At 39.2% G+C, this 24,637-nt stretch overlaps 1 protein-coding gene across 5 annotated transcripts in view; it reads right to left on the reverse strand.

Annotated features, from left to right (window-relative positions):
* Positions 1-911: 911 nt before the first annotated feature.
* NOL4 (nucleolar protein 4) overlaps positions 912-24,637 on the reverse strand; it is a 194,274-nt gene continuing 170,548 nt past the window's right edge. For all 5 annotated transcript variants that reach the window (XM_085572069.1, XM_077783765.2, XM_077783766.2 and 2 more), the window contains 3 exons: positions 13,056-13,236; positions 9,051-9,131; positions 912-2,863 (listed from right to left, as the gene is read on the reverse strand). In XM_085572069.1, the coding sequence (XP_085428195.1) occupies positions 2,670-2,863; positions 9,051-9,131; positions 13,056-13,236 (456 nt within the window). In that variant the 3' untranslated portion in view covers positions 912-2,669. The remainder of the gene's footprint in view (positions 2,864-9,050; positions 9,132-13,055; positions 13,237-24,637) is intronic.

Raw genomic sequence — 24,637 nt, forward strand, 5'->3', positions numbered from 1 at the left:
GGGAAACTAGTCATGGGCCTTGAATATTGTATGGTGACCCCAAATTTTCCTACTTCTCCCTCAAAAGATGGACTTATAGAGGGAGAAGAAAGAGGAGACAGAGGACAGAAAACTGAATTAAATTTCTTACCTCCTTGTTCTCTAGGTTCTTGTCCTTATCTGGATTTAGCAAAAGAGCTTGAAGAGTGGTGAGGCTGCTCAGCTGAGAAGGACTGCTGGCTAGCAAACAGCCTCTTGGACAAACTGCTGGTTGCAGTTTAGTTGGCAGTGTGAGGCATGCTGCCCTGCACAGCAGGACCAGGGAAACTTGGAAACCTAGGCATATTTGCCACTCTTATCTGTGGAAAATGTATGCCAGAGCTTTTTTTGAGTGAGGACAACATAGTGACCTGGCCTGAGGTACCTGCTTCATCCCCTCCTGGCATGCAGGAAACAGAAGAGAGTGTAGATATTTCAAAACCAAAGAGAGGAAAAAGGCCTGGGTCTGAAGGGGTTTTTTAATTCTTGGTGAGACAAAAGCTGACGCAGCCCCACATCTATGGCAGAGATGAGCTGAAGGCTTTCAGGAGCATGGGGAGATGATGTTAGAAACAAATGCACCTTCCAAGTGATGGGCAACAACTGGCAAGCATTTGTAACAATATTCTTATATCCAAGAACAGAGGCCTTTAAAAAGACATTCAATAGTTTTTGAAGAACAAATACAGAGTGGCAAAATGGTGTTCCCTCAATACAACTTTAAATTATATATGCTAGTTACTCAATCCTACTGGATTTACTAAGTAATATTGAAAAATTATGTTGGAGGGGCTGCATGAATTGGACTGGAAGGCCGTTTTCCCTGTTTACAGACCATAATAGTTATAGCTTTAAATGCTATTCGATTTAAATGTTATAATGTTTCACAATCATGTATTTAAACACAGAAATCTGTTTATTTACCCAAACAAAACAGAGGAAATGATTCCAGCCCTCAGGTTTTGAATTCTCATTTAAATATGTGAACATGAGTCCACAACTTAGAGATGTTTGTGTATCTATGTACCTCCAAAATACTCATATTTCATAGGCTTTTTCACATTAATATTCACCAACAGTATCACAAAAGTTCTTTTTCTTTTACATAACTGTAAGCAACAGTAATTCTAGAAACACTAGAGAAAAAAAAGCATAGCAATGTCCACAGTTACAAGAAAAAGTGCACATTACTTGGTCACAATCACAGTCATTACTTGGAAAACTATATGTAACAAGTAGATATAAAATATCACTGATGCCTTAAACTCATTGTCAAAAACGGAATTACATAAAATTTTGTACATGAAATAAGGCAAATTTAGGAATGCACAAGAAACTTGTTATTCAACAAAAGCTAAACAACAGAACAGATAGTACAATAAGCATAAACTAAAGTACCTTTCTTTCTATATACTTAAAAAGAAGCCTGCCATAGTGCACAAAGAAAACACCATTAATGTGTAATCAATATTATAAAATAAGAAATAGAGGGGTTGGGAAGAGTGGGGAAGGGGAGAGAAGAGTTTTATTACAGTTGCAGCTGCATCCACTTACAGTTTTGTACAGGTTTTAGCTAGGCCTGGGAATTATACAAATTATACCAGAAGTGTCAATGACCTTCCTTGGTAAGAATTTTGTTTAAATTAAGGAAAAAAAATAAATACACACAAGAGTGCAAATTTTCAGATTGTCACTTGCAACCTCTTAACATTCATCATCTACATCCAATCACAACTAGAGGGACTTGTATAAGACAGCAGCAGTGATCATGGAGTCAGATGAGCTCACCATAAGAAATCAAATCATCTCTTTTTTTATCAACGATATGTCTTTTTTAAAAAACGCTCAACTCTTTATTAATCACTAATAAAGCTGCAATATATTACAGAATGGAGTTGAATATGGCATGAATGCAGGAAATGCATACTTCCTTTGGAAGGTATTCCATAGATGACAATTTACAGTACACAGGGGAGGAAATTATCCAGCATCAAGAGTTACTCATTGTAGAAAGAATATGAAGTTGGGGAGAAGGGCACAGCCAGGGATTCAAGAGAGGAAAGGGGGACTTAAAATAGCTCCTCAAAACATTTTCAGGACCAGTGAAAAAGTTTACCAAAGTAAAAATGAAAAATCTTGAATGAAAACAAAAATCTTTTTTTTCATTTTTTATAAAAATTACATTTTTTTAAAATACAAGATCCTTTTAATTGCAATTGTGCCCTGTAGCAACAGGACATTTGGCAATGTTTTGCCATATACTGCAGCTTTAAGTCCAATGAGTCAGTATCACATTCCACTAATATTGCACTTGGATCTTGAACCACTTGTTTTAAAAAACCATCACAGCTTCTTCTGTTTCCTCCACTTGTTAGAATGAGTTAATTTCTAGCCACTTTTTCGATATTTATGCTGACACACTAAAACAAAAGCAATAGCCTGGACACAGTAAAGTACCCCGGAAACACCAGAGGTCGAAGTTCACTTGAAGCACCTTAACACATCACTTTATGGATCAAGAACAGTGTGGCATTATGGTAATTAACTCTCCTAAAAGACTGTGCAGTAACTGAAGTGTGTGCTCTGGGAAATCAAAATGTCATTAGTGGAAATTCTGAGATAAGACCAGGCCGGTGTGAAGGTTACATGACTCAGTTCTGCTGCAAAATAAGGTTTTCCAGTTCATCCGCGGAGCGCAATAAAAACGCGGCTGATTCTCGGTACCCTGCCACAAGCTGCCTCACTGCGTTTATTTCAGTCGGACTCAGCTGCGGTCTGGAGCTGGAACTACTGGAGGATCCAGAGCTGGTTGCTAACTGCCTCTTCATACTGAGATCTGTTGGACCTGCAGACAGCAAAGGGAAAGAAAAGAAGCTTCAGCTCGACTGCCAGAGACGTTTCACAGGTTTGTAGATACAAATGCAGAGTAGTAGGACCTGCTCTCAGCTGAGTGCAAGCAGCAGAAATAAGCAATAACTGTTCTGTTACCAGTCGCTTTGACAGGAACCACAGCAATGTATATTTATGTATCACAGACCCCACTTACAGAACATGAGGGGCAAGTCCACTGCCAGCAGAAAATTACCCACCAGGGGCATATTCCAACAGTGTGAGCTGCTTGCACCCCAAACACTGCCCTGGGATCTGACAATGGTGATCAGGCAGAAGATTCATTTCCTGTGCCGCTCACCAACTCCAGCTGCCATGATGGACTTCATGGCAATATGCACACTTGCAATTTTTATCACAGAAAATCCAACTTACGTTCTCTAGACAGTTATTTTCACATTTTATGCTTCAATCAGCATGTGGCCAGATTGAATCCCTTGCAGATGTAGATAAATGGTCATCCACATGACTTGCTTGACGCTGTCTGATCACTTACATAAATAGCTGCTCATGAATGAGATTAGGCTGGTGACAATCTGGCTGCCACAGTGAGGAGCACACTATCATCTGTGAGGGCTGCATACAGCTGGCAACATATTGCAAGGATCTTGTAAGGCCAGAACACTGACAAGAGATTCTTCAGCAATCACCATGCTGTTGTATTGGCAGCTCACAGCAATATGCTTAGCACTTTTCTTCAAAAAATATTCCCAAGACCATGAATACTTCATATGGAAGACAGCATTTCTGAGGGCAGTCTGCAGGTTACTGTGACTGGCAAAACATCTGCCATCATGAACTTTAGCTTTGTGTGGAATTTCCCTGGCTGTGTGATCAGTTATTAATCAGCTAAGATGCATGGTGCTTTAATGAAGTGTTTGTGATTTCCATTTAACACATTTTTTTCTTCCTGGAGTGTAAATTTGGACTGGTAAAATTGGACTGAGGACTTTTTTTAATATATATAGCAGGATATAGTTGGCAACTATACCTATTAAACTATATACTTTGTGCAAATCTGGGAAATTCTGCTCTCTTATTTTGGCAGTGTGGCAAATCTATACTTCCAGCAGGCAGAAGATCAGACTAGACTGACCCTAATATTAATTCTCTCCTGGAAACTGGGATCAAGATATCCAAAGCAATGTATCTTACTTTCCTACAAGAAAAATGTCAGTCTTCAGTTTGATCAGTACAATATATGTCAATGCCAAGATTTTCCAGCAAAGACTGGAATAATTTTAAAATTTAGCATATTTAACTGTAGAACATGGAACACACTAATTCATACTGTGGAGGTTCTTCTAAATAACCCCACAAAATTTCCAAGATTCAAAACCACAGATTTGCAATCATAAATACTAATAGAAAGAGATGTCTGATTTCCAGAAGCTGAAGTTCTGGTCATAAACCTTATTTAAATTTCTTTTTTATATATCTGTGCAGAGGTACAGGTGAGACCATAAAAAATGTGGAGATTTCCATGTCCCTACAAAAGTTGAAGTTAAGGAAAAAGCTCCCCTTGAGTGAATAAAAGCAGAGCTGGGACTATGAAAAGAAACTAGTCAAACAGAAAGGGTCCTATTAGATCTGCTTTCCTACTACACAACTAGCATGAGCAGCACTTAGCCTTCCAACTTGTATTACCTGGTTTTACACTGGCATAAATTAATTGACTTTTAAATGACTTCCACTGTACAAAGGATAAATTAAGCATAATTAGCTTCATGAATTTGCTTGGTGTGACTGCACGCTGCAGGAAAATGATGGCTGTGAAGAATCTCAGAGGATATTTTTAAATAAAATCTTAACCCAGCACAGGGAAGAATGGTATACCAATCATAACACTAGTTGGGCTGAACGGTTGTAAGGAGCCATTAAAGACTTCTGTATTTATTGACGCAGTAGTCAAAAAGCTGCCACTGACATATTGAGGGCATTGTGCTCCTTATGAACCTACTTTAACTTTTATGCTCTTTCCTTGGCTTTCGTTCATGTCACTGCCAAACACACACACACACACACACACACACACACATCCCTACTCACACACACACACACACAATATCTGGCAGAACAGAGCTTCTGCAGCAGATCATTTCATTTTATGAAATGTAACTGAAGGGCTTTTCTCATTGGTAATCCAGATTTGAAGTGACAGAATAGGATATCAGTTTATGTCACTCATAAACAAAATACACATGGAAATGTGCTTGGTCATACCTCTCAGGTTCTCCTTACACAAATTGATGGTGAACTGCTCTGAAGGGAAAACTAGGAGAAGACCATATATCCATCATGCACAAATCAGTATAAATCGTCACAAGTCTATAGAGTCACAGTCTGAAGATCTGGGTGGTTCTGTATTCCTCGATGTCTAGATTAACTTTCATGAAGAAAGTTTTTTAATTCTTCAGGCTATTTATTTTTGCATCCTAAAGGTACTGGAAAAAGCCAGATGGCAGTCTGCATACACAAGGAACAACCACAACCCAAAAATCCTCTTGGTCTGGGAGATTCCTGTTGTGTCAGAGCTCTTGTATACAAAGAAAATAAGATATCTCAAATTTTAATGCATCCAGCTTCTTCAAACTACTTGGTGGTTTTATTTATGTTTTTATTTATATTTACTAGGAAAATGGGATTTTACTTCACTCCCCAACTCCTGCCTTGTACTTAACAACTCACAGTGCTATCTTCCTTCCCCCTCAAAGAAAACCCCCTTGAAGAAAAAAAAACAAAAGGAATACATACAAAAACAAAGGAATAAATACAAAGGACAGAGAAAAGTTTCACTGCAATGATTTTCGGTCAGTGAGAGCACCCATGCCTTTTTAGGAAGGGAAGCTGCTAGAGAACTGAACAAAAAACAAAAAACAAACAAAAAAAAAACACAAACAAACAAAAAAAAAAAACAAACAAAAAAAAAGCCATACTTCATGTGGAGATAAGGATTTTAGCCCCTTTAATTATGCTATGTGACCCCTATATCTCACCTCTAAAGCTTACCTATGACACCCCAACCTCTACATCTGGGAGAACACCTCACGCAGAGATTAGTCCCAGCATGTGTTATATTAGTCTCAGCTTTTAATAGCTATGATAGACACTCACTGGCAGCAATAGAGATTCTCAAAGGTTGGCCAGGCTGCTAAATACTAAAATATTGTAACTTATTTGTAGCTTCATCAGTCATACCTGGTCATTTAAAAACTAAGGAATAAGTGCAACCTCTAAGTGCATTCTTGTACTGCAGATTTTTTCTGCGTAATTTTATGTAAATCAGCTGTTGAAACATGGAAACCTAAACCTTACTCATACCTATCATATCTCTTTAATCATAAAAATAAATCAAAGCTATTTTGAAGGCTTGAAATAGCTGGTTAAGGACACTTTAAGAGTTCTGTCTTCAGAAGCCATCACTACAGGTTACTAAATCTGGAAAGAGTTGAACAGCTTCACCATCATGTCTTTTAATAACTATCTTTACTATTTATTTAGTGTATTTAACATCATTTATTAAGCTGCCATTCCACACAGGAAGAAGAAAGTGTATACTTGTAAAGAGGGAAATCTGAATATTTTTGCAATTAATTTTGCAGTGTCAAGTTCCTCCAAGATGTTTCTGCACATTTTAGCGTACTGCTTCCTATTCTGTAGTACTTCAGGACTATTAAAAGTTCTGATTGCAAACATTATCAGGTCCCACAATGTCTGCTGATCAAGTAAAGATGAAACATATATCACAGAGATTAAGACAGGAGACTTATTTCCATTTTTTTCTTTCTCTTAGGGCATATTGCCATAACATGAAATTATCACCTTCCTGTTTCTATAACAGCACAACATCCTCACAAACAGTGGATTAAACAAATTGCTGAGACAAACCCTTTCTTTTAAACTCTTTCAGAAGACTAAAGTATTTTCCTCTGCCTCTTGTTTAGGCTACTTGATTGACACTTTAACATGGGAATATTTTTGATTTACTATCTCTGTCCAGTTAACATTGACCTAATTTCCCCTGTGAGGTGCAATTGTTGAAAAAAACCCCACTCTTCATGTTCTAGACAAACATTTATCAAATTAGCTGCTAGAAATGTCTGCCACTAAATACACTGTGGAACAAATGGCTTTTTCTATAAATTACGAGACTTTAATGGAACTAGTTACTGCCTCCTGCACTACTCATTACCAACATGATTTATATTAAATTCCAAAATATGGGTCAGATGTAGATGTGTTGATACTGATTGCTTAGACACTATCAACTGTCTCAGCAAAATTCCCTTAAGAATTGTATGTTGTCACTGGGTAGCTACCAATCTTACAATTAACAACTACTGAAAGAATAATAAATGTGTCTCTCAAAATGGTTATCACTATTATAGATAGTAATGTAGAATAAAAAATAATTTTTAAAAGCATTATGTGCTTAAGCATCTACATGTTCATTAATAGTTAAGCAACCTTTTTATCAGTGATAATGCAAAAAGCAGTGACATTTTTTAGAGAAAATATATTTGCCAGTGCTTTGAAATCTCTTGTGTGTAACTTTTCTATTGCACCTATTCTCCTCTTAAATTTTTTCCCCATGAATGGCTTTAGAGGAGATGTTTGACTACATTTTTATGCATTCTTACTACTGCAATAAAACAAAATAGAAAAACAAAACAAAGTATGATACCTTTTCTTTTTTAATCAGATGTATTTATTGTAATAAGAATGCTATATTGTGATACTCTGTATGTACCTAAAAGTATTATTTCAGGTGCCAGGAGAAATCAAGAAAACAAGGACTGATGAGTTGGAGCTTTTAAGCTCTTTTCTCCCTTTTACACCTCTCCCTCTGGAAGACATATCTTCTGCTACTTTAGACAGCAGGAAAAAAATGCTGTCTTGCCTGAGGAAAGTGATATGAAAAACACAGAAATGCCTACAGCCATCATTCATTTTCAGTGATCAGGAGACACAGTGGTCTGTGATTAAATGATTATATGAGATCCTTCCTATCCACCACAGGACATTAATTATGTGGTGTATACTGTGTTGCCTTGACAGTTGTCCCCTCAGCTTTGCACCGAGGTAGGAATGTGGGATACTGCCCAGTACATCCACAGACATTCAATTTCCATCCCTGCGGTGGGAACGGAGTAGTACTTGCCTGTGCCACGTGTCTGACAATTTGAAGATGATGAGGAAGGAGGAAGAGGAATGTGGGGAAGGTCTTAACAGAAAATTCAGCCAGCATTTTCCAGCAAGAAATTCCCTTTTGCCAAAATACTGGTCAAACCATTTAACTTCTTCCAACCCCACCTTTTGGGTTTTTTAATGGGATTAAACATACTGTCCCAGGTTCCTACATCTATCACTCTTGATTTGTTTCTTCATGCTCCAGGCTCTGTGTTAGAGACAAACTGTCTCTTTCCCCTCTCTCCGCTTTGATGTCGTCAGGCCAGCACTGAGAACACTAGACTGTGCAGGAGCAGAAGTATAAAGATGACCTGGAGAGAGGAGCCACAGCAGAAACCCCATTTAACCTGTATATCCTGACTAGCCAACCTGTGAGTAACCCACACAGCACTTTAAAAACTAGCTACATATTGGATATTCTCATCTGTCAATTTTTTCCCCTAGTTTGCCACCAAGATTTTGTTTTGTTCTAGTTTGCCAAGATTTTAAAGAGGGTTACAACTTGACCAAATTTTTCTATGTGGAAAGGAGGCACCTTCCTGCCCTACTGTCTCATTAACAAGAGGACAAGAGTGCTCAGTTCTCCTCTTCCTGCTGCAGATCAGCACAGTCATGCTGGTCCTTGGAGGTCAGCAGCACCTGCTCTGGGAGGCTCCTGCAGCTACCCTGTTGTCTTCAGCAGGGCTGCATCATCTGCAGGACCAGGATGCAGGCTGACTGGCACATGGGTAGGGGGCCTGGCTAAAGCAGGGAAGAGCTGGGAGGGCATAGCCTCTGGAAAGGGGCAGCAGGGAGGGGTCAGCAGTGTGGGGGAAGACCCTCAGCTACCAGCTGGGCCATTAGCCCATCTTGGTCTGCAGGCCTACCCATGGGAGAGGAGGCTGAAAGAGAAGCCTGCCGGGGCCAGGATTTGCCATGGTGTGAACATAATGGGATGCAGGCAAAGAACTCACCTGAGCTGGAAGGGGACTGGACGTTCGTGGTGCCTGGGATACAGTGCTGAGTTGTGGCTGTGGTAGAGGTAGGCTGCAGATCTGTGGAGAGAAATGGAGACACAACACTTTGTCTTACTGTGACATGAGAGCATATCCATCATGGCCAGCCCAACACTGAGTCTGAAACACCCTCTTTTTACACACACAAAAGGAGCTGACTGACATTTCTGGCTAGAAAACCAGACAATGCAAAACAAACAGTCCCAAATCACCTCCAGGCAACCCGGCTATGGCAGCAGAAACACCTTCCACAACTTTTAGAGAAAATGGACTTCAGGAAATGAAGCAATTGCAAAGACCACGACTCCAAGGAGCCCAACATGACTTCAGAGAGTGCTGACAGTCATCAGGAGAGGGCAGACAGCAACCCACTGGACTGAAATACATGGGGAGACAAGCCAATCCCACTCCCTCAGGGGACGCTTAGGCTTCATGCAGGTACTTCAACAGCTCCTGGTGGTATCAAGAGCTTTTGCTCCCAACATTATCTCCTGTCCTCACCCTCCTGCCCTCAAGCTGGACACTTTTCTGAGCTGTCAAGTAATGACAGAAAGGGGACAGCTGAAGCCTTTGTGGCTGGTAAGAGCTGTCAGGAAAAATTGTTTACATTCACTGAGCTATTGCACCTTGGAGATTCTCCATTCAGTTCTGTAACAGGAACAGAATGTAACAGCCTTAAAAAAGGCTGTTACAGCTCAAAAAAAAAAAAAGGGGGGGGGAAGCTGTGGAAATCCACCCTTCTCAAAGAATAGCTCTACTTTAGCATCTAAATGAATCAAATACAACATGACCAAAAGCTTCTCCCCAGCCCATGTACAGGCTGACAGAGATTTTATGAACCCACAGATTGCTTGGTGAATGTTTCCAGCCTAGCTGGATTGGCCTAAAAATGTTTAAAAGGAGGGGGAACAGACACCTTGGTGCTGTAAGACCAAGTCTTTTCCTTCTTGCTTTTTTGCCAGCCCATAATAAAGCAGGGGTCATTGCACAAGCTGCTACATCCTGTTTGCTCATATTGAGCAGTTTCATGAAGGCTTGCCATGCAGTTGTGTGAGGAGCTAATTATGACTCTGTCATTCTGTAATTAGCCATGTGGAAGGACTGACCCTCCCCATGAGGAGGGGAGCACTGCAACAGCAGGCAGAGAGAGATCCCTGAGCCAGAGCCACCAAACAGTTGGGCGAACAGATAGCTAAGTCTGTAAGGTCAGAGTAGGGGTGAACTTTATATGGAGGAAATAGCCAAATTAAATGAGTCACAGAATACAAAATACATACATCAGCTGGACTACTAGACAGAGAGTTAATTGGACATTAATTATTATATTACTGTGGGGGAAGGTCCAGAAATAGGTAACCAAGCAGTGAGTTTTAGATAGCTATTGTAGCTGTTGCAACTTCTTTTTTTTTTCTGTTTTAGCAGATACAGAAAAACCAGACCTTATTTGTTTATACACACATTCTGACTGAGGTGTGTATTTGTTTCTACGCTAGGAGAACATCTGTAAACGTGTCAAGAACATTTGATAGGTTACTATATTGAAAAGGAATTGCATTTTAAAATTAGTTCTTAGCTCCTGAAAGCAATTCACAAGTAAATATCCTGTTCTCCGAAGAAGTATCTCATTAACTATTTTAACAGCTTTGCATACGTTTGGAACAAGAGTCCTTGAAACAGCATAATGACTGCAGCCAAGGGTCCTATGAGGTCTGTCAGGACCCTGTCAGCAGCAACTCCAACCACTGCTCTTGTCTACCAATGGACACATCAGAGAGGACTGACAGATCACACTGGCCTCCAAGTCCTCTCAGTTCTCCTGTGGGGAAATCAGCTACCAGAGCCAGAGTCATTTACCCTTAATAGCCGAGAGATAATTAAGTTGGCTCCTGGCTGGTTTTACGTCAGTGAGACTAAGGAATGGACAGAGTTGCCTTTCTACAACTTTCCTAATGATCTCCCCGAAATGGCAAGTGGATCACAAATCACCAATCTAACTAGACTGTCAGCATCAACAACTGGTTTCCAAGTCCTGACACACAAAGACTTTTACTTCCCAGAGCTTATGTAGTTTGGCTCGTGTAGAATCCCTGTGGAGAAGACGAGCACCTTTGCACAACCTTCCAACTGTACAACCATATGGGAGAAGTGCAATGGTTACTAGTTTTTCAAAGTAAAAGGATATACAGACAAAATTGTCCAGTGCAAATAGGGAAAGGCAAAGAAGAAGAAATGTTTGAGAATATGTCTGTGTACAAACCTGTCTTGAGCTTTGATTGTGAAAAAAACACTGAAGTCCTCTATCTTAAAGGTACAAAGAAGATGTAGCTTCTAATCAGAAGGCAAGATGAATTGGTGGCATTTAATTTGTGCATCATTTTTTAAAATTGCATGCTGAAGCAAGATAGAATACTTTTGCCTAAACCCCAAAAGTCACTGCAAAATGCTAGTTATGAAAATGTATCCTATTACAAGAAGTTTGAAGGGAAAAACAAGTACACAAAACAGTTGTGATTCCTCACAGTTTAAGATTATATAAACCAGGACAATATTGATGGCTTTTGCTGAAAAATAACACATGGGGAGCTTAATTCTCCTCTTAGTTGGGTAAAAGAGCAAATGCCAACTGTTTTCAATGGGAACTGGTTCAGATCCTCTCTGGGCATAATGTAAAAGACAATTTTAAAGTTCTTGTACATTTTCACAAACAAACCCAGATTTCCATGGCTTGTCTTACTGTTATGAAAATATTTGATCAGAGACCATATTCAGTGCCTCAGATGTGCTCTTCATATGTATGGAAACAATTGTAATCATCATTCACACTGAGTCAAAGACTTTCAACAACTAAACTATTACCTATTTAAAGAAATTCAAAAACTTAGCACAAATCATCCACAGACCCTTGAGAATTTTGCAGGCAGGGGCTGAGGAAGAAGACGTGAAGGTCCTCAGCACACCACATTCCAGTAACTCCTTGCAGGCTGCAGCCCTGATAGTTATTTTGAAAATTGCTGAGCATGCCAAATGTAGAGGCTGTAGTTGAGCAATTATCATCTAGCCTAAGTCAGCCCCTCTACTTGAACTGGCACTCTCACCTGCCAGAGAGGGAGCCAGAGCAAAACCCCAGGGATTTCTCCATCTTCTCAGACATTTCTTTAAATATAGTCCTGGGAGTCAGTAAAACCTCAGGCTTCCAGAGGAATCACATTTCTCTGACAGAGAGACAATACCCTTTTTATCAGAAGGGCATTCTTCTGCATTTGTACAAAATCAATATGAGGGATAATTTCAAACAGATATTACAATTTGCTTACATTTTTGTGTTACAAAAGCATGCCAATGTAAGAAGAAAGGAATGCTGTCTAAGTAAATGACACCACTTGTTTATGTCAGAGGGACATACAACCTCATGGTGACACATATTTACCATATCATTTTTAGTGCAGGGTATAAATGAATATGCTGATTTCTCATTTAACACTTGGTAAGCCAGATCCTTATCTGCAGTAAATTGAAGTAGCTGGTGACACCATGTGACAAATCTGTGTCAATTCATTTGTGTTACACAATATGGAGTTGAGTGTTTTGAAACTTGAGTAAAAAATGTACTAAATGTACTCCTTTTGTGACCAGTGTAGGAGAGAACACTCTCCTACATGATAAGGTCCTATAAAGTTATGCAAACAGACTGAAGATCTAACCTGGCATTTTTTTACTCAGCTTTGTTGGAGGCCTATGGTTCAGTCTTGCCCTATTGTGTATTAGTCCCTTGAAGGTGGAGGGAGACTAGCATGCAGGGAGCACGTATTTTGCTCAGCAGTAGCTGTTTGCAGGATTGTGCTGCTGCTCATTATGTGATAATAGCCTATGGCTATTGAACCCTGTGGACTATCTTTCTGTACAGCAGGGGGAATATACCCATCAGCACGCATACATGCAGCCACAGTTTGTAAGAAAACTCACCACTACTAGAAGCGTCATTGAGATTTAGCAGCCCACCTCCGAGCCCTCTGTAACTATGGTAACTGTAGGTCCCATTGCCGTTGATGTACAACACCTCCTGCGTGCTGGAAACAGCTGATGTTGAGTAAGTGACCTGGGCTGGCTCCTGTTTGCACTGCTTGTCAGCTGGAGCAGCCTCATCCTGCAAAAAACAAGAAAAGGTTTGGAATTATGGTTACATTTCACCTTGCCTGTGAAGGTATTTTCCATTGTTAAGATTCTACATCTATTGCTTTCACAAAAGTATAATGCATGTTAAACAAGCATGGATGTGTTTCTGATTTACCAGATATGAGGATAAAAGAAACAATGGAGATAAGCAAGCATCCAGGTTTCCTAAAAATCTGAGAATATTCATTTATTTGTGCTCCACAAACGAGCCATACTGATTCTCAAAGGAGAACATGTACCTTCTCACCCCAAAGAGCTCACAGTCTTCTTCAAAACTCAGCTCTTTCCAGAATAATGGGAAACTATAGGAAACAGCCATTTCCTGAGTATTGGAGTGACTCTGACAAGTCAGAGAATCCTATATTTCTTGATAAGACAAACCAAGACAGAATGCACCATCTACTTACTTTGATGTATCAGTCTCAGAAATGACAGAAGGCGTAGAGGAATGGAATAAAACTGCATTCCTATGTTTGAAGAAGTGTGAGTGTCCTTCCACACAAAGGCCATAAAGTAGAGATGCCTCCACAAAAGTGACCTGAATACTGTTGTTATCTGTGCAATAGCAGCATCTGTCTATACACCATGAGTTTTCCTCAATGCTTGCCGTTTGTCTCTTTGATGATTGCATAATATTTAACAGAAATTAGCACAACAGCCCTTCAATTTTCCCTGAAAGGAGATGTTTCAGGTGAAAGTGTATTATTCCCCATTTGTACTCTATCTACTGCTTAGAGTACCTCACGTCTACTCATGATCACAGAATGCTGCGGTAGCAACTTTATTAATGACACAAGTGAAATAAAGAAAAGCATTAAGAGAAGATTTAATGCATTTTAGTAGTTGGAAACCAGGAAAAATATCAGTGTGTGTCTACTCATCCTGCCACAGGGATCTCAGTGACACAAAATCTGATTTCGTCTGTATGTATTTGAACATTTTCTTTGTTTCTTGACTTTTTTTATGGGTTTGATTTTACACTCTCACCTGATGAAAACATATTTCAGTGTTTTCAAATAAAATGGATTTATAGAAGTTCTGTTTTTAAAGGACCTTTACAGAGTAGTTAACGGGAAAAAAAATCTGCTAAAATTACTGCCCCTTTGTGTAAGATTTTTTTCTATTTATGTATATCTCTGCTGCACAACTCTTTTATGGTTCATAAAAATTTCCAACTTATTAAGAATTCTATAAAATATCTGAAACCTTTTTTTACAGTTTTTACTTAGAGATCAAATAGTCCAGGAGTGTCCAGTCTCTGTGTTGAAGTAAAAAGGATTGTGAATCCTGTAAGCATTAAGAGCAGTTGTTGGTTCCACTTCTCAAAAAGACAACTTTTCTTAGATAAAGACATCCCCGTCTTGCAGGTATTTTTTGGTGAAAGAGACTTTCACCTGAAGCACAGCTGAGATAACTCAGGAAAAGAGATATACACTATTAAAATAAATTTTAATATTTAATACAGAACACTGAACCATTAGAAAATTAATTCCATAAACAATAAGAATGGGGTCTCTTGGGCAGTATTATGAGCTAAGGCAAAACTTTATGTTTTTAAGAGAGTTGGTCGAAATTAGTTCCTAAGCATTTTCTTAAGTAATAATAATCTTAAATAAACGGCCAGAATTGTAATGCATTTTTGCCAGGAATTCAACTTTAATATAATTTATCTTTTATCTCCAAAGGTCATTGATGTCTCTTATGAGAGAAAATATATTATTTTCTCAGAGAATATTCATAAGCTACACAGTAAACTTTTATCTTGGCAACATAAGCTTAATTCATCGTCCAAAATTTTAACACTCTCAAGACTCAGATGTTCTGCCTCCTTATGTCTAAATGATACTTCCTGCCATAGACTCACTCAGAGCTTCATTTTTTTCATAGAGCTCAACTGCAGAACTTCTGCAAAACTATCAAGGACCAAACTGTGTTCAAGGGGTACAGTGCAAACGGGACTAACTCTTATAGCTGAGCAGAGATTTTAGGATTGGTCTCCTTATCCTCGCTGTCTGGAACCCACAGATTTGCTGGCCCTGGATTAAGTGTCCTGCAGAGCCCCTCTAGTCAGGGCACTGAAGCCCTGGCTGGAAGTCTCTTGCAGAGCAGATGCACTGAGCTGCTGGCAGAGCGCAGAAGGCAGAGCCTGGCTGGAGGATGCAGCAGGGGAGCTTGGTGCTCCATGGCGCACACCAGCCCACGTGTTTCGGAGCACACGGCCAAGAAGTGGGAGACCAGAGTTCTGGCGACCTGTCGCTGTACGTGGCGAAGAGGCGGAAAAATTGAGCTGCAGGGTCTCTGCTGGCTGTGGTGAGGAGGGGACCTGAACTCAGAGCTACCATCTCCTAGCAACCAGGCTGCAAGCAAAACTGCAGTGGGAGTCGTCGCTGAAGCTGTGCCACTGCGCGGGAAGGAATGCACAATTCCAGGGCTACAGAGATAGCGCAGGAAAGGGAGCAGGACTCAGGGCCCTCCCAAAAACGCTGCCCTGGGAGGCTCCCTTCCAGATGCTCCCTAACCCAAAATCCACAGGCAGCTTTGAGGTCAGAAATCCAAGGTAGGAGTTGTGCTACTGAAGAGGGAATATTTGTACAGAACTAATCATAGCCCTACAAAACACTGTGATGTGCCAAGGGATGGGGCTTCAGGCGGAGTCTGGGCACTCCAGTGGGGAAGGCGTTCTCAGGGAGGCTAAAGGAGTTGAGGATGATGCTGAGACCAGGACTCCTGGTTCTGCATATGAACTCTAATCTCTTGCCCACTATGCAAAAGGAGGCTTCCTCTAAATATTAGCCATCTCTTTAAAGAGCACACTGATCACCTGTCCCTAAATGATTAATAAGTTGCCATACATTTCAGACATTAAATCTGATCTTTAATTGTTTATCTTAGTCTTCTTGATAACTAGATGCAGAAATAGGGCAGGATTTTTGTCAAGCTTTTTCTGAGCAGGCTCAGACATCAGCCATACTTATAGGATTATGAACCATGAATTTGGTCCCAGGGGGTTAGATGTTGCCTCTCATACATTCCCCTGGGATTTAAGCATATTTTTCAAAATGTTTTGTAGTTCAAAAGGCGAAGTTATGCCATTTTTTCCTTGCAGCCATACCGAAGACAGCGAAGAAGATAAGATAAAGAAGACACTTTCTCTTTTTTGGGGGGAAGGAGAATATGAATATCATATTTACTTTTGTACACCTGAGATTCATTCTCTTCATTCTTTTTACCCAAAATTCCTTTGATTTTAAAGTAATATAGAAATTAAATGTACTGCTGTTCCACTGCGAACTGAGATATTTGAAATATTCTGTTAGTTATTCAGCACCTCCTGTTTCTCCCTATATAATGCTTACACTGAAAAGGCTTATTTATTTAAAATTTTATTTTAAAAATACTTTAATTTCAAGACACTCATTAGCAATTAACTAACCATTTAGTGACATGTTTGATCTAATTGTCTGGAACATACACTGTTGTCATCATAACAATATACTAAACTTTTGAAGTATTAACCAACCATTTTTAAACTATTTATAATTTAATAAGAAGTATGACCAAGGTGCAGATATAACATTTGTTCTTGTAGAATTTGACTCATACTATATTAATTTAGTATATGCCAAAGGAAGTAAATCATCCCTCTAACAATATTTCTCTTCTGAATTTATTTTGGAGGAGAAGCCACTTAAATCTTGAGCACATTACCTGCAAAATGATTGAAATCAAAATATGGAAAAATACTTTGTAGGTACAAAAGCATGCTAAAATAAAAACTTATCTGTTGGCTTGAAAAGAGGAAGCATGAGGTCTTTACTGTGATCCTCAGTTGATATATACCAGAGGTATTTATGTCTCAGCCTTATGTCAAGGTCTGTACTGGGGGAACACTTTTATTTTTCCACAAAAGAGCAGATATAAAAAAATGTTTGATTTGACTTTTAATCAGGGAAGCAATTTAGTAACACTCTAAGGACAGTACATCCTAAGAAAATTTGCCATGCAGTGTTGCTGTCAGTCGCACAACGTGTATATTGAAGAAACCCGTCCTTGCTCTGACTGATGCTCTCAGCAGCAACATGATGTTGGTGCAGATTGTCAGGACTGTGGTACAAATAGCAAGGCTCACTGGCACTTCCCAGCCTCTTGTTCCCCTGTCAGCAGAGGCACAGCACACACAACTCTTCTAAAACAGTCTTTGGAGAAGCATCTTTAGCAGTGTCACTGATCCCTTCTGTTCCCCATCTCCTTTACCGCCTCCAAAATAACACAAAAAAAAGCAATAGATTGTGGAAATAGAGAGCCCTGGCAAATCTGTCCTACATTGAGTTTTGATCCCTTTTATACACAAGTGTCAGAAATTCAGCATACTCCAATTAAGAGAGAGCAGTACTATTGCCTTGGCTTCCCTGTTAGCAGGAAGTTAGGAAGTGTGTGTACAGATCAACTCACATGGCCAGTGCTAACTCACCATAGAGCTAACAGAACTTCTGCAAAAAGAATAAAAATAATAATATTCCAAAAATGCAAAGCTGGTGACACACATAGAGCTACTGCTTTCAATAATGCAGTACTTCCCAGACTGACAAATCAACGACTCTGAGAATAACAGCTTTTAACTGCTCCTATGTCAGTGTGACTTTTCCCCCATGAATTAGAAAAGAGACAGAAAGACAAACACATTTTTGATTCATATTTCTTGATACTACCTTTTTTAATAAGTTAAACAGAAAAATGTGGATTGCTTGTTGTTCTTGTTAACAAACACTTATTTTAGAATACCACTTTTAGGTAAGGAAAACTCTAATGCAGATAAGTCTTCAAACAAAGGAGCAAGCCTATTTGCATATGGCCTTCCACTTTTTCAGCATAAGGAAAAAAATTCATTCACTTGTAGAAACAAAGCAGGCTTTAAATTTTTTTTTTTTTTTTTTTTTTTTAGATCTCAGTAGCTTGTAATATGGCTTTAGAAGAAAGGAGATAATGTTTCATATATTTTTCCCATTTGAATTCCATTAATTTAATTCTACAATCAAAAGTAAAATAAATAGAAACATATGATAAAACCACATAACACTTTTCAAAGCATACCCAATTAATCCTTACAATACTATGATAGACAGGAATTTTATCAGTGCTTTTCAGATGGTGAGATTCTGCAACAAAGGCAACTTAAGCTAGAGTTACCTAATATGCAAAGTTCTTGAGTTCTGCAACTGTAACAACATAATGAGCTTCTCTTTGTGTAAATTAATTTTTAAAAACGCTTAAGTTTTTAACTGGGAACAAACTCATATATCAAGAGACACCTTGCAATATCCACAGAGGATTGTGAGGCTGGGAGTTCTCTGCCCATTTCAGCTTCTGCACAGAGAAGTGGCTGCCAGGGTAAGCAGCCATCACCACCTGCATGGAGTGGAGCAAGGTATTTAAAGGAGAATAAGACACATGAAACCTGGCTCCCACTGAAGGGCCCAGAATCTGGCCCCCTTCTTAGACACCAATTTCTGTTGGCAGGACCAGATTGTGTACACCTTGTGCTCTGTCTGCAAAATCCCTGAGACTTCACCCCATTCTCTTTGCTTCTCTAGTCTTGCCTCCTACCCTTCATCTCAGTTTCAATCTTCTTGCCTAGCAAATCCTAATCTCTCCTTTCCAAACAAGTCTCTTGATGCCAGATACCTGAGCAGCTTCAACAACTCAAGGCTTTTTGTTTCCTTGTTTGTATTTAATCAGTGTTACACTCACTGATGGTTCCATTTGAGATTTTCTCTCTATGCTCAGACTCCTATCAGTATCCTAACCCCAAAAATCTTGTCCCACAGGGAGAAAAAGCCAGGTTCCATAATTAGCCAGAGCAGCTCCTGGTTTCAACTCACATTATTTCTCATTAGTAGTATCTGATCCTCTTTCACCACTAGTTCTTTAATCCACCTGTCCAGTTTCCATGACATTGCCAGTCTCAGCTTGCTCAACTTCCTCATCCAACCCCATTTCATAATGTCACTTTCCCTTAGTTCCTTGCTTTCACTGCTCCTGTCAACCCTCATTAGGCTCCAGCCCCAACACTTTTCCCCTGCTCTCTACACCGAGATCAGAATTTAGCAAATAAAATACTTTGATTGTGTAAACATGTGTATGCAGTGTTACATCCTTGGTACAAATGACATCATGTTGTCAAGAGCACACACAAAGCCTTTGTTTGGTTTTTTTTTAAGGAACAGTAAATATACTTAATGATCAAACAACCCTTACAGGATAAAATTTTTCTCATTCTTGAAAATGGCTGTAATTATCTCTGAAAGAGTTCAACAGATGGAAGACATAGAGAACAGTAAATGTAATCCCTGTGGGCTGAAGGTCATGAAATTATCATTGCACTGCACACCTAGTATTGTAATGGGAAATGTGAGGCAATCTTAATAAGTGATGATTCTACCAAATGCTTGGATGGCACACATTGTTCTGACAGAATATTGGATCTTTTATTAGCTTTAATTACATTAAAGTAACTCTCTAGTATTTAACCCAACTTTTAATTTTATAGCAAATATCCTGGAAGCTTGGACAGCTGAACATTACATTGGCATTTCACAGTAGGCTGAATTTTCCCTTAATTTTGCAGTAAGGTTATTGACTCAGTGTGCTCAGCAATAGTAGAAATGGTATTTCTGCAAATGATGGATGTGAGTTTTCACTTCAGTTTTGTTTTCCATTCCACATTATTTCGCCCCTCTCCAGTTGCTAAGGTTTGTGTTCAGATTATTACTAAATAAACTACACTAAATAAAGCCTGTTTGAGACTATTGAGACTTGAAAAAAAAAAAAAGGAAGAAAATATATCTACATAATTTATAGTTTCATAGACCTACATAATTTCCTAAGTTTGAAATCCAAGTGAAGCTACACAGTAGTCCTTTGCATTGGCTGACTTTCACATTTAAAGTACTGAATAGAAAAAAGTCCTGTAAAAGGACTTCTTTCATATTGGAGGATGTGCTCTTACAGCTGTAAGCTCAGCATGCTGGCAGTGTAAGGCAAGACCAGTAGAACTTCTGTGCCTGAAAGCTTATCTAAGAAAAGATACTACCTTCCCCAGAAATCCTTATTTCTTTTACAGTGGAAAGAAAAAAAGCCAAATTTTCAGTTAAGTCAGCAGAGTTTCAGTATTCACAGTAAGAAAAGCAAAGAATTTGCTACAGCCTCTGGATTTGCACATAGAAATGTTAACCCTTGTGACCTGTTTGCCATGTGGCATCATGCCTTCTTACCTCCAAACTATTTTGAATAAAGTTCTACAAAATTTCCAGTCCTTATGTCTAGGGATTATTAATAAAAAATTACCATCTACTTGAAATTTCAACTTGCTGTACCAGACCCATAGTTGAAACCTGAAAAATGAGTGCTTGAATCTTACAATCTCTTTAGGAAAATGCTTAAAATATAACACAACAATATTTTATTTAAGGGGGAGAGTTCTCCTCTGATAACCTTTCAAGACTTATACATATATTTGTCACATAATATCTCTCCATGGGTATTTCTCCACTTTCCAGGCTATTCCAGTATTCCTTAAAATGATGCATCTATTTACAGTCCCCTAACCTAGTGTCCAAAACCATCAGTACAGATATAACAAACTAATTCCATCTTTAGATAGATTCCTTCCCTGTTTAGTTGTCCTCTAAAACAGCATTGCAGGAAAAGGCACTAGCTTTATGGATGAGGTCTACTTACAGCCAGCAGAAAGACCCCTGAGATTTTATCCAGAAGTACTTAATGCAAATTTGAGTAAGCTGGCTCAAATAAAACATGAAGTAAAGTTCAAATAATATCACAGAAGACATGCCAGATATTCCTTAGACTGGGAAATGTTTTGGTAATTCAAAAGTGGACTTAGCAGTGAAATCAGCTGAGACATAATTGCTGTTCTTGGGTTTGCACACTATTTCTTCTCTTGTAAGGAGCAGCTGGGGGATTGTTAAATTGTTTTCCACTCTCTGTTATCAGAATAAGACTGTTTTTCTCTGCCACTCTCTCTGCATTATTTTCTTCACTTTTATTTACTTAAATCAAGTATGTATAAAAAATGAGAAAGCCCATTCTTTTGTGACATAATACTCAATTTGTAGCTCAGTTGGAGCTGGGTATTCCAGCCAAGCTGAACACTCATGCTTTAGCTGTGAGTCTATCATCTCATCATTACATGGAGAGCACATCAGTCTCAGAGTAGAATTTTCTGGCCCGAAAACCTGAGATTACATGAAAAAGTGCTCCTAGCCTGCAAAGGCAACCATAATGAACATGTCACTGCCAGAAGTCCAGGTAACTAAAGATAATTGTGCTTTGAAGTCCAGTATATTTTTTTTTCCATACTTCTGATAAAAAACTATAAATAGAATTTTTAGATGGTGGTGAAATATTGATACAGTCTAATTGAGTTAAACTGAGTGTAATAGAGAGTCCAGTTAGGCATCTAAACTGCCTGAAATACCAACAGTGAAGTGGAAACTTGAAGAGTGCCTATCAAAATGCTAAATTAGCTGCCAGCACTTCAAAGATCTCCAAACTGTCCTCCTGACACAGGATACAGAGCCAAGAAAACAAAGCCATGCTTCAGTTTCAGATTAGAATGGCATAGGTTCCTTTTGCTTTCAGATTATTAACACTGAAATGAACTGTCACCATCAGCGTTGTCACCAGGTATCAAAAGTGACATCAGCCAGTGCTCAACAAGAAATGAAAGCACGAGACTGACATGGAAAAAGAAGATCAAAATAAAAAGGTGCTATTGTGTAGAAGAGAGATAAATAAACCCCAGACTTCTGCATTTTTGATAGAATGACACATCATCTATAAACTGGAATGGGTATGTTAACCTTAAATAAAAGGTTGATGTTTTCACATTGCAGCATTTGAGTCTTGTTTTTTCACCACTGCCACATCACCTGCAGTACAGAAAATATCCTTTGGGAAGAGGTATTGTGTGGTTGTTGCAAGGAGCTGCTGGAGAACCACTTTTGTTGGAGGAGTACTTAAGCAGATGGCTCACTGTTCATATTCTGTCAGCTTTTTAGTTCATTACACACTGTGGTAGCAGAAGTGCAACAGGAGATTTCAGACGTCACCAGTGCTGCTGGTTGAGCATGGACACATGGATGAGCTACTTCTACAGTTTAGTTTAAGTGGGATTCTCAGTCCCTGGGGAAAGATAAACTGTGTTCTACTAAAGCACTGTGTTTCTCTGCCCAAATGGAAAGGGATAGCATTTATCTTTTCCTGTGGCCCTTAAGATAAACTTATTGTTCTTTAGTGAGGTTCTAGATAGTAGATTTTTGAATGTACTCTTCTTGGTGTGGCCTTTTTTCCCCATCAGGAATAAAGGAATATTAAAAAGCTTAATAACTCAATGGAGCAATCTCATTTTAGGTAGACTAATGGTAGAAGGTGTCCTTGCAAGTTAATTTTCTCCATAGCTCCTGCTGTTCTTGTCTTAGGTTGCACCACCATTCATAAACTATTTCATAAGTTATACTGGTCATTATTTTTCATTATGGCTCTTTGGTCATTATGGCTCCTTATTTTTCTAGAGAAATTTAAATGTATGAAATAATTTAGATAGCTAGGTATTCCAGCACTACCAATTGAAAGTTGTCTCCGTATACAAGACAGATGCACAGTGCAAGAGTGCACAGTGCATCACAGTGTGTGCACAGCAGTGACTTCCTCAGTGCAAATTTAAATCACATGTCCAACAATGGCTGGCACCAGGTTAGAAGCAGCTTCAGACATGTAAAAGGCAGGACTGGTCCTGGTTGAATATGGGAATTGTAAAAATACCTTTGAATTTTGGCAAAACTCCTGCGGGTGATAGTGTTTTTCACAAAATACACATGACATTTCCTGTGGAGAAAGCAGTACAAATCCAGACAAAGGTGTCATGTGAAGAGCAGAAGAGTTTTCAGCCACCATTTCTGCCTTGCAGAGAAGGACAACAGGAAAGAGGGCAGGTGGAACATTTTTCTTCCCTTTTGTACCAGCAAAGTGAAGAGAATTGTTAGGGCCCAGGCCTCATACAGAAATTCTTCCTCTCGGGATAGGCAGAAAACAAAGGCAGATTTTTTTCTCTGAGCTAAAGAACAGTACAGCATGATCCTTGCCTTGGACCTTATGACAAGTTATTGATTGAGGCTTTGTTTTTAAGTAGTCAACCTTGAGAATCCTCATCGCCTCTATTTACACCTCCCTACCCACTCCCAACCCCCATTTTCCTTTAAAGGAAAGGAAGATTCACATGGAAGACTACAATTCCATCAGCCTCTGATGGGAGAATATGAAAGGACCTTTTCCTTCCCTCTGTCACCTCTACAGAGCTCTCAGCCTAACTCAGGACATAGGACCATGGACACAGGTTTACTAAACCTGCTCTTCCTAAGAGACTTCATTTGGTACATGCCTGATCCCAAAAGTGAAGCACTGCATAATGAACTCCAGGGCCTAAGATGCCCCTGCTGGAATTAGAGTAGCTAATAATCTGAAGAAAATAAAGGCAAAATTTCAGGGGAAATGAAGTAGAGGTTATGTCATGTTTATTCTCATCTTGCTACATAAACCTTCTCAAAGCCAATTTTTTGCAGAAGCCAGCACCTTGCAGAAGATCGCTGCTTCTTTATTGACAGAATGGAGGAGTCTGAATATCTGACTTTTTTTTCCAAAAGAGAAACAACATAAACTGCAAGAAAACAATGTCCTCTTTTGCCATCCTAGGAGTGGTTTTGCCTGCAGGTAATGGTGCTAAATGAATCAATGTATTACTGAAACTCATGCGTGATGACAAAGGCATAGTAGTACTTACTGCTGAACCAGAAATATGCAAAGCAAGAGAAATTCCTCCTTTGCAGTGTAATCCTCTCATTCAGAACAAGCCTTCCTACGCCGCAGGCATTCCACTTTTATGATCACAATCAAGCATTTTTCTCAGTACTTTTCATGCCTATGTGTACTGTCCTAAAGAAATTATCTCAGTAAGGTAATCCTGCAGGAGTGTCTCTCCCCCCTTGCCAAAACACCGTTTTCCAGTGACTGTGATGGGCAACATTTTCAGCTGGGATAGATCAGCATTACTCCATTCAGTGCAGAAGGACTGTGGCACCAGAGGACCATCAGAGAAAATCTTTAAACATGAATCAAATGTTTAGGAAGCACACAAGGAAAAGTGTGTGGGAGTACTGGAGCAATGCTTGTGCCAGCTTTGCAGATTTATTACTACAATATCATCATGGTCAATAGAATTAAACCTCCCACTGTAAGTCTCTTTGTCTACTGCACTACAACTGGTATCACTCCCACCACTGCCAGCCTATTTTGTTGAC

The sequence above is a fragment of the Lonchura striata genome, chromosome 2 (assembly GCF_050655825.1).
Source record: "Lonchura striata isolate lonStrDom1 chromosome 2, ASM5065582v1, whole genome shotgun sequence".
In the NCBI taxonomy this organism is placed as follows: Eukaryota; Metazoa; Chordata; class Aves; order Passeriformes; family Estrildidae; genus Lonchura; species Lonchura striata.